General features: G+C 49.9%; 1 protein-coding gene across 2 annotated transcripts in view; it reads left to right on the top strand.

Moving 5' to 3' along the window:
* The first annotated feature begins 143 nt into the window (after nucleotides 1-143).
* Nucleotides 144-9,205, top strand: part of Usp36 (ubiquitin specific peptidase 36) — a 33,793-nt gene continuing 24,731 nt past the window's right edge. Inside the window, exons 1-4 of one of the 2 annotated variants that reach the window (XM_031352539.1) lie at nucleotides 144-371; nucleotides 2,180-2,421; nucleotides 4,459-4,720; nucleotides 5,407-5,628. In XM_031352539.1, the coding sequence (XP_031208399.1) occupies nucleotides 4,468-4,720; nucleotides 5,407-5,628 (475 nt within the window). In that variant the 5' untranslated portion in view covers nucleotides 144-371; nucleotides 2,180-2,421; nucleotides 4,459-4,467. The remainder of the gene's footprint in view (nucleotides 372-2,179; nucleotides 2,422-4,458; nucleotides 4,721-5,406; nucleotides 5,629-9,205) is intronic. The other variant, XM_031352538.1, reaches the window with a different exon arrangement.

Below are 9,205 nucleotides of genomic sequence, written 5' to 3'. Positions count from 1 at the left end.
GGGGGGGGGGGGGAGAGGGGTGACGTGTGCGTCGCGAATAGCAGAGAAAGGCGGATTCGGAGAGAGGAGTCGGCGTTAGCTCCGCCTCTTAAAGCGACCGTGCTCTCTACGCGGACCCAGGGAGCTGCGTGCAGTGCGTCTCCTTTAAACGTCGTGGTGACACGCGTGTGAGGCTCTGGAGGCCCGGATGGTGCGCATGCTGGCCCGGCCGGGATCGGACGCTGGTGCTGCGCGGGCCTTCCGCGGGTTCCCGAGAGGCCTAGGAGGTCGAGATCGGGCGCGGCGGAGCGCAGGAGCTTCCGCGGAGCTTGGGACGAGGAGGGTGCGCGCTCCTGCCTGCGGGTTTTGGGGACTCCAGCGAAGGCTGACAGGTGCGTGGCCGGCGAGGGCATCGGGGAACGCGGAGAGAACGTCGGACGGGGATCCCCGGGGAGGACAGGGTGTGTGAGGGGCGTAGGGAACATTGGAGAAGGTTGGGGTGCGAGGGGCTCGGAGGAACAAGGGATGCCAGGGACTCGGAGGGACAGGCGATGCGAGGGGTGCCTGCAAACCCTCGCGTAGCCAGGGAATTGCTTCAGTCTCTCTTCATCCCGGGGAGCTTCTGGAACGTGGGGTCTCGGGGATCTTCGAGACCCTGCGGTTGTTCTCAGAGCGGGTGTTCCTTTGAAGGTTTCCGGAGCTGCAAATCTTAGGGCGGAGGTAGAGCTGTAGCCCATCTTATAAACTAGGGCAGGGTCAGATCGTTAACGCGGATCCACTCCGAAATGTACTAGCAGGATAGCATTCTAACCAAAATGCCCATCGCTAATGGTGTGTGATTGTGTGTGCGTGCGCGAGCCTGCCTGCGTCTGTGGCGTGACCCTTGGTAAAGGGGATGGTAGAATGGCATCCCGAGACGGGGAGGGATATACCCCGGCACCTTGCTTACCTATGGATGCCTGCGGATGCCAAAGAGCATGTAGTTCAACTGTTCCCCTGCTCGGAGTGCTCTGCGGTGGGATGCCTTGGAGGGCCCAGCTCTGTCTGTCTTCACCAGCGTGTAAGTGACCCCGAGAATCTTACATGAGTGTTTCTTAGAAAACAGTTTGAAGAAATAAAGGAAATGGTTTGGTTAAATGATGATATCTGTCAGAAGAGGAGCTAGACTTGAGTTCCGAATTGGATATGTAAATTGGGGGCACTGAGTATCTTAGTCCTTGAGAGACCTGGGTAGTGAGAGCATCCCCCGCCCAAGAGTCACACGTGCTGCGTAAGTATGTCAGAGGGCTTGCTGGGAGTTAAAGAACGTTTTTCTCGCTCCTACATCACATGGCTGTATGCTTCTGGTAGAATTATAGACACTTTCCTGTGATAACTTCAAAAATTATCTTGGTTGAGTGAGCCTGCCTTGATTGTAAGGCACTAATGGCAAATGATTTGGGTTAATGTTCCCGTTTGCTCATCCCTGAATCATGTTAGGCCAGGACAAAGTTCTCACCTCCTCATAGGAAAGCATGTGTGATTTTGAAAATGATGTTTGTGTGGGGTGGATTTTCAGAAGCCAGGCCACCTCCCATCTGCATTCTGTTGGGGGTGGGGTCATTGGTTAGATGAAATTCTGAGGCATTCTGCAAGGGAACCTGGGAATGGAGAGGTGAACCAAGATTGGTCAGGCAGTGTCTTTAAGACCTCGATGGTGGCATTTGCTGATTATCCCATCCTTTGCATCTGTGTGCGTTTGAATAGATGGAAAACGCTCTTAACTTTATGGGACCGAGTTGACTGTAGTGGAAATTGAAGAAAAGGTTTATAGTTAGAAAATTAGAATTTCATGTATTAAAAAAACAAAAACCACATCCTGGTTAGTGAAGGGGAAAAAGTTTCTTCTCGCCTTGTAACTTTGGACATGTTGTTCAGACTGGAGTTGCCCTGTTTGTGTGTGTGTGTGTGTGTGTGTGTGTGTCTCGTGATGTAGAGCAGAGGGTGGTTGTTTTCACATCATAACTACAGTGATCTGTTAGCGCAGTGTCCTCTGGACTCATTGTGAATTCAGCATGGAGAGGGTTTTTTGTTTTTAATTTTTTTTTTTTTTTTTTTTTTTTTTTTTTTTTTTTTTTTAAAGAGAAAAGACAGTCTCACTACACAGCCCAGGCTGGCCATGAATGCTTGATCCTTGATGATACCATTTTTTTTCTGGTAGAAGGTCACAGTTCACACAAGAAAGCCATTAAAGAGACAGCGGGAGAAGCCACCCACGGGTGACAGTCTTAATGCTCACCCTCCATGTGCTGGCCTGTTCTGGACTCTACACTTGGCCGTGTTGGTGACTGAGCAGGCTGAAGTCCAGGGGAGTGCCTGCTGGGTCAGTTCCGTCCCTCTCTTGAGAACCTGGTTCCCTTACCTGCTGCAGAGAGAAGCAGCAGCCAGGCTCAGGCACCCCAGGTAAGCCTGGAGGTTTCCTTGTCTCTTTATTTCTTCCAGTGACCAGAATCTGGCAATGACTGTTCTGTGGGTAAAAGGCTTGATAAGTCCCCAGCACGGAAGGCCTTGCCATTCTTTTTGTTTGTTTGTTTGTTTTTTCGAGACAGGGTTTCTCTGTATAGCCCTGGCTGGCCTTGAACTCAGAAATCCGCCTGCCTCTGCCTCCCAAGTACTGGGATTAAAGGCGTGCGCCACCATCACCGGGCATGTTTGTTTTTGTTTATTTTGGGGTAGAGAGATCTCAGCTACCTGTGTAGCTTATTCTAGGTTAGTCAGGGCTGTGGATATCATTTTCTGATGTAAGCCACCAGTTTCAAGAAATATATTTTTCTAACTGTGACTCAAACAGCTAATGGTAGCCAGATGGGTTGAGAGTTAGAAGGTGGGCAGGATGGTGGGGCTGTCTGGTGGTGAGGGAGCTTCTCTCTTACAGTGTCTCCTGTGCTGTTGTCCTGGTGGACTGTGCTTCTGTTAGGGACTGCCGCAGGCGTCCTGGCTGACTGGACAATTGCTATAGCCACCTTCCCAGCTATGTCCCTGCAGCTGTAGCTTAACAGCTACACAGGCCTTCAACACTTGGAGCCTACATCCCTGCTGCCCGCAAAGCTTTTCTTCTTGAAATCTTCACTCGGGTGTGTGTGGGGGAGTCTGTCTGTCTGGGTGTGTGTCTAGGTCTGGGGCTGTGTGTGCTGTGTGTGTCTTTTGTGTATGTTTGATTAAGAGGTGGTTATACTCTTTAGTCCAGGCTGGCCTGGAATTTGCAGCAGTCCTCCTGCCTCAGCCTCTCAGGTGCAGGGAGTGAGGCGGCACTGAGTAGCCATGCCCACAGCTGAGAGACACAATCTCCATATGCACTGCCTACCAGAAACAGAGTGGCCAAGTGCAAGGTCAGTGCTCACAGCAGCTACATGAGAAAAAGAAAAGGGTAAAATTGATTTTTACATGTTATTTGAACCAATATAGGTAAGATGTTGTCATCTCTACGTGCCATTCGAGAGGCTGTCGTGCTATATGTTGTGTCTTGAAGCAGCCATGGTTGGAAACCTGGTGGTCACTCTTCACAGCTCTCCGCCTGGACTAGGTGTGTCCGTGTGCTCAGCAGTGATGTGGCCCCTCGGCTCTAGAAGAGCACAGAGAGGCCTGTATAGACATGTTTGGCCATGTGACTTGCAAGCTGATTGATTCATTTGCACACTTGTATGTGAGAGTGTATGTGTGTGTGTGTACACGCATGTACAAATGAACCCTGGCTGGCCTGGAACTGTAAGGCAGGCTGGTGTGCCCCTCACTAAGATCCACTTGGAACTGCCTCCCAAGTTTGGGGTTAAAGGTGTGTGGACTACTCCTAGCTAAGGTTTCTTTCTTTTAACTTTTTTTTTTTTTTTTTTTTTTTTTTTTTTTTTTTTTTAGATTTTTGAGACAGGATTTCTCTCTGTAGCCCTGGCTGACCTGGAACTCACTCTGTAGACCAGGCTGGCCTCGAACTCAGAAATTCACCTGCCTCTGCCTCCCAAGTGCTGGGATTAAAGGCATGTGCCACCACCGCCCAGCTTCTTTTAACTTAATTCTGCGTGCGTGTGTGTGTGTGTGTGTGTGTGTGTGTGTATGTGTGTGTATGGCTACGTGGGTGCAGGTGCCTGTGAATTCTAGAGGAGGGCATTTGGTCCCCTGCAGCTGTCTGTGAGTGGCTGTCAGCTGCGTGACACATGTGCTGGGAACTACACTCTGAAAGAGCAATGTGTGCACTGAGCCATCTCCACCGCCCCCTCCCCCAATTAAATCTTCACATTTATTGTGTAACCAGAGTGTGAGAATTAGCCATTCACTATTTTTTTAAATAGTTGTAGGAAGTAACGCCAATTGCCACACACAGCATTGCCTGCTGTGCATTTTGCTGCCCCTGTGCATTTTGGGTCCTGATGTGTGAGCAAGCAGAAGTCATGTGCTTGCTCCAGGATGTAGCTGTTCACTGCTCTGGGATTCTTCTCAACCTTGCAGGGATGCACCATGCCAATAGTCGATAAACTGAAGGAGGCTCTCAAGCCTGGCCGCAAGGACTCCGCAGAGGATGGGGACCTGGGCAGGCTGCTGGCAGCCTCAGCCAAGAAAGTCCTCCTGCAGAGGATTGAGTTTGAGCCGGCCAGCAGGAGCTTCTCCTACCAGCTGGAGTCCTTGAAGAGCAAATACGTTCTGTTGAACTCCAGGGCTGAGGGAACCAGTCGCCACAGGAGCGGAGATGAGCCTCAGGCCAGGAAACCAGGTACTGGGGCTGTGTTGACCAGGGGCCTAGCCCTTGTTAGCAGCTGGAGTAGTTTGGGGTCTCCAGGGGTCAGTGACCTACAGTAGTAGATGTCATGACGCAGAGTGAGTAGGGAGGATAGCTGTGGACTTGGATGTTCCTTGTACCTGACCCCCTCTTTAATGAGGTCAAAAAGTAGGTCCAGGGCCCACAAATGGCTTAGCTGTGAGAAAGTATTAGCTGTGTGGGCCTGGTCACCCAGAATCTACGACCTGAACCCACATCAATGCCAGATCTTAGTGCTGCAGTACACCTGGAACCTCAACACGCCTACAGCGCGATGGCAAGAGGAATCAGGAGGATCCCCAGGATGCTCCAGGACAACCAGCCTGACATGTGCACCCAGCAGGGGACGTGATAGGAGACATTGCCTCAGGGTGGTGGGAGGTGAAGAACTGTCTTAGAAGTGTCCTCCAACCCCAGCACACATGGGCCTTCCGCTCACGTTACACTCACTTAACTAGGTTTAGGGTTGAAAAGATAGTGGGAGTTGAAAATACAGAAGTAGGGCAGGTCGTGTGATGCACAGTGTGGTGTGGGGCGCTGCGGGGTCTCATCAGCAGAGAGTTTTGAGCTCTGCCCTGAGCACTCACAAGATCGTGGGATGGCCTGCTCTCCTTGTGCTCCCTCAGCTCTTTCTGTTCCAGGCACTGAGCGTGTGTCTGGAAGTGGAGGCGACGGAGTCCCTGCCCCACAGAAAGTGCTCTTCCCCGTGGAACGACTGTCCTTAAGGTGGGAACGCGTTTTCCGAGTTGGCGCAGGGCTGCACAACCTGGGTAACACCTGCTTCCTGAACTCCACCATCCAGTGCTTGACCTACACGCCACCTCTGGCCAACTACTTGCTCTCCAAGGAGCATGCACGGAGCTGTGAGTGGGGCTTACTGTGGGGGCTCTGCTGTGAGTCAGCTGAACCACACAATCTCTTATCTCTAACACCAGCTAGATAAACTTCTGTGCATAAGGGGCCATCATTCTGTTTATATGACATTTAAAGTGAAGTTAATGGCATCTGGCCATTGACAGAGCCCAGCGGGATTTCACCGCTGTAGGATGGCCAGGCCATTCATGGGTTCCACTCAGGTGTGGTCATGTCAGGCCATTCATGGGTTTCACTCAGGTGGGGTCATGCCAGGCCATTCATGGGTTCCGCTCAGGTGGGGTCATGTTCTCTAGAGAGGGTTTTCGAAAGATTACTGCACACTGTCTGTTGAAATATCTTATGTGTGCACTGAACCAGTATTATTTTATCTATATCCCCAAACGGGCCCCAAAGTAGAACTTAGAACTGGGTGAAATAGCTGGAGCCTAGTGTAGCAGTTTACAACATTTGTTGCTCTTGCTGAAGACCCAGATTTGATTCTTGGCATTTACATGGTGGCTCACAATATTCTTTCTTGGGGATCTGATGCCCTCTTCTGTCCTCTTGGACCACCAGACGTGCATATGATGAACATATATACATGAAGACAAAATACTTATAAATAAATCTTTTTTAAAAATTGGGGTGAGAGATAGCTCCATGCTTAAGAGCGTGTGCTATTCTTCGAGAGGACCTGAGTTCAGTTCCCAGTACCCACACCAGGTGGCTTACAACCACCTGCATCCCCAGCTTCAGAGCCTGGCTTCCTTTGCTGACCTCTGTGGGCATCTGTATTCACGGGCACATACCAACCCACAGACATACACATACACACAACATCCATACACATATACACAACATATATGCACATACAACAAACATACATACACACACAACATACATACACATATACACAGCATATATCCACATACACACAATATACATACATATACATACACACAACATGCATACACATACACACAACATACATACACACAGTTAAAACAAGGAGCTGGCGAGATGCCTCGGGTTAAGAGCGCTGGCTATTCTTCCAAAGGACCAGAGTTCCATTCCCAGCACCCACATGATGGCTCACAACTGTCTGTAACCGTAGCTCCAGAGCTTTAGATGCTGCACACACACACAGGCATGCCAAAAGTTAATAAAAGTAAAGTAATAACCTTTATTACTTTTTATTACAATTTAAACCCTTTAAATTGAATTAAATAAAATGTAATCTCAAAAACCAAATAAATTAGAAGATGTGAATAATGTTAGCTAATAATGAATGTAAGCCAGGGGCTGGGAGATAGCGCAGTCAGAAGTGGGCTTGTAATACATCACTGGGGAGGCCCAGATCCTGGGGCCAAGCCAGTCAGAGACCCTGTGTCAAACACAAGTCGGATAACAGAGGAACAACAGCTGAAGTTGACGTCTGGCCTTCATAGGCACGTATACCACACCCAAGAAAGCCAGGCCGTGGTTAAAACCCTTGGGATGGAGGTAACGGTACCCGCAGACTGGGAGGAGCTTGTCAAAAGACAGTTATGAGCCAGAGCTAGCTCGTGTCTCACGTTCAGCAGCTCTTCTAGTGAGCAGAGAAAGAACGAGCTTACGCTGTGGGGGTTTTCCCAACCTGCAGGGCAACATAAGAAAGAAAAATCTTTATCTCACCCTACTAATGAGCTGGTCTGACCTCATTAGCAAGCATCTTGAGCAGCTGTAAAAATGATTCGGAGAAACTCGGGTTCATCCTGAGCGCGCAAGCCTTCTGTGGGAGAGTCTCCCGCAGTTGCTGTGGGCTTGGCAGCCGAAGGGCCTCCCACCTGTCGGTGTCCCAGTTCTGCTGCTGACAGCTGTGCGTTTAGAATGTTCCATGACTTTCTTCTGCCTCCTGTCCCTGCTGTGAAGAATAATACTGCCTTGCATACAGAGTCATAAGGATGAAATGAGTTCTCTGAAGGGCTTCGTGCTGTGTCACGTGGCACAGGACGTGCTGTAAGAAGTTACTCGTTTTCCTGTCTGGATGGTCAGGTGGTTAGTTATGGCATCAGTGTCAGGAAAGAGCCTGGAAAACAGCGGCAGTGACATTATACTCTTGCACTAGTGAGGGGCTTGTCCTTCTCATAGTGCACAGTAGGCGCTGGACGCAGGTTCTAGACCATGACCTTGTACGTATGTGCTGTGAGGTAGAGAGAAGCATGAGTGACCGCCTCACCACCTCTGTGTAAGATGGTGCTAGAAAAGGAGACAACATTCTTGCAGCTTACAAACAGCGTTCTAGCCAGCCACACCACACATGCCATTAATCCAGCTCTCAGGAGGCAGAGGCAGATCAAGGTGGGTTCAAGGACATTCTGGTCAACATAGTGATTCCAGGCCAGTCAGGGTTACACAGTCAAACTCTGTCAAAAAACAAAACAAAACAACACCAATGGGTTCAGCTCTCTGGCTGCTCTTCCAGAAGTCCTGAGTTCAAATCCCAGCAACCACATGGTGGCTCACAACCATCTGTCATGGGATCAGATGTACTCTTGTTGTGTGTCTGAAGACAGCTACAGGGTACTCACATATATAAAATAAATAAATAAAAACAACAAAAATGAAAGCAAGCAAGCAGAGCTTCTGTGTAGGTCACTAAACTCACATACATGTACATAAGCTTTTTTAAAGAAAAAAGTTTTTGTCTAGAAAAAAAACCAGCAACCAGAAGCCCATCCCCAGCTGGGACTTCACGAGATGGTTCAGTGGTTAGAGCACAGCCTGCTCTTGCAGGGGACCTGGGAATCCCTAGCATCCATGGTGGCAATAACCATCCACAGCTCCAGTTCTGGGGATCTGATACCATCCTTTGACATCTGAGGACAGAGGCTCACAGCCACCCAGAACTCCAGTTTCAGGGATGTGTGATGTTCACAGCCATCCTCAGCTCCAGGGATCTGATGACCCTCTTCTACATCCCAGGGCAGCAGGTATGCATGCTTGGTGCACAGACATACATGTAGGTCAAATACCCATTACACATGTAAAAAAATCAGTTAAGGTCAGCTTCTGAGTGAATCTCACTGACATAATGTCCAGAGGACAAGAAAGTCCCAGAGAAAATGACAAAGGTGTCTGTGCTCACATGCATGAGCAGAGGAACAGTGGTGTGCGCGCAAAGTCCGCCACTCTCCACCTTAGGTTTTCAGGCAGGATAGCTCGCTGAACCGGATCTCGCTGGGTGGGAAGAGTGCTTCGCAAGCTCTCAGGGTCAGTCTGCCTGTCTGTCTCAGGGTCAGTCTGCCTGTCTGTCTCAGGGTCAGTCTGCCTGTCTCAGGGTCAGTCTGCCTGTCTGTCTCAGGGTCAGTCTGCCTGTCTGTCTCATGGTCAGTCTGTCTGTCTCTGTCTTATGGTCAGTCTGTCTGTCTCTGTCTCATGGTCAGTCTGCCTGTCTCTGTCTCAGGGTCAGTCTGCCTGTCTCTGTCTCAGGGTCAGTCTGCCTGTCTCTGTCTCAGGGTCAGTCTGGCTGTCTCAGGGTCAGTCTGTCTGTCTCTGTCTTATGGTCAGTCTGTCTGTCTCTGTCTCATGGTCAGTCTGCCTGTC

The sequence above is a fragment of the Mastomys coucha genome, unplaced genomic scaffold, assembly GCF_008632895.1.
Source record: "Mastomys coucha isolate ucsf_1 unplaced genomic scaffold, UCSF_Mcou_1 pScaffold5, whole genome shotgun sequence".
Classification (NCBI taxonomy): Eukaryota; Metazoa; Chordata; class Mammalia; order Rodentia; family Muridae; genus Mastomys; species Mastomys coucha.
This window is presented reverse-complemented; position numbering and strand designations above follow the sequence as displayed.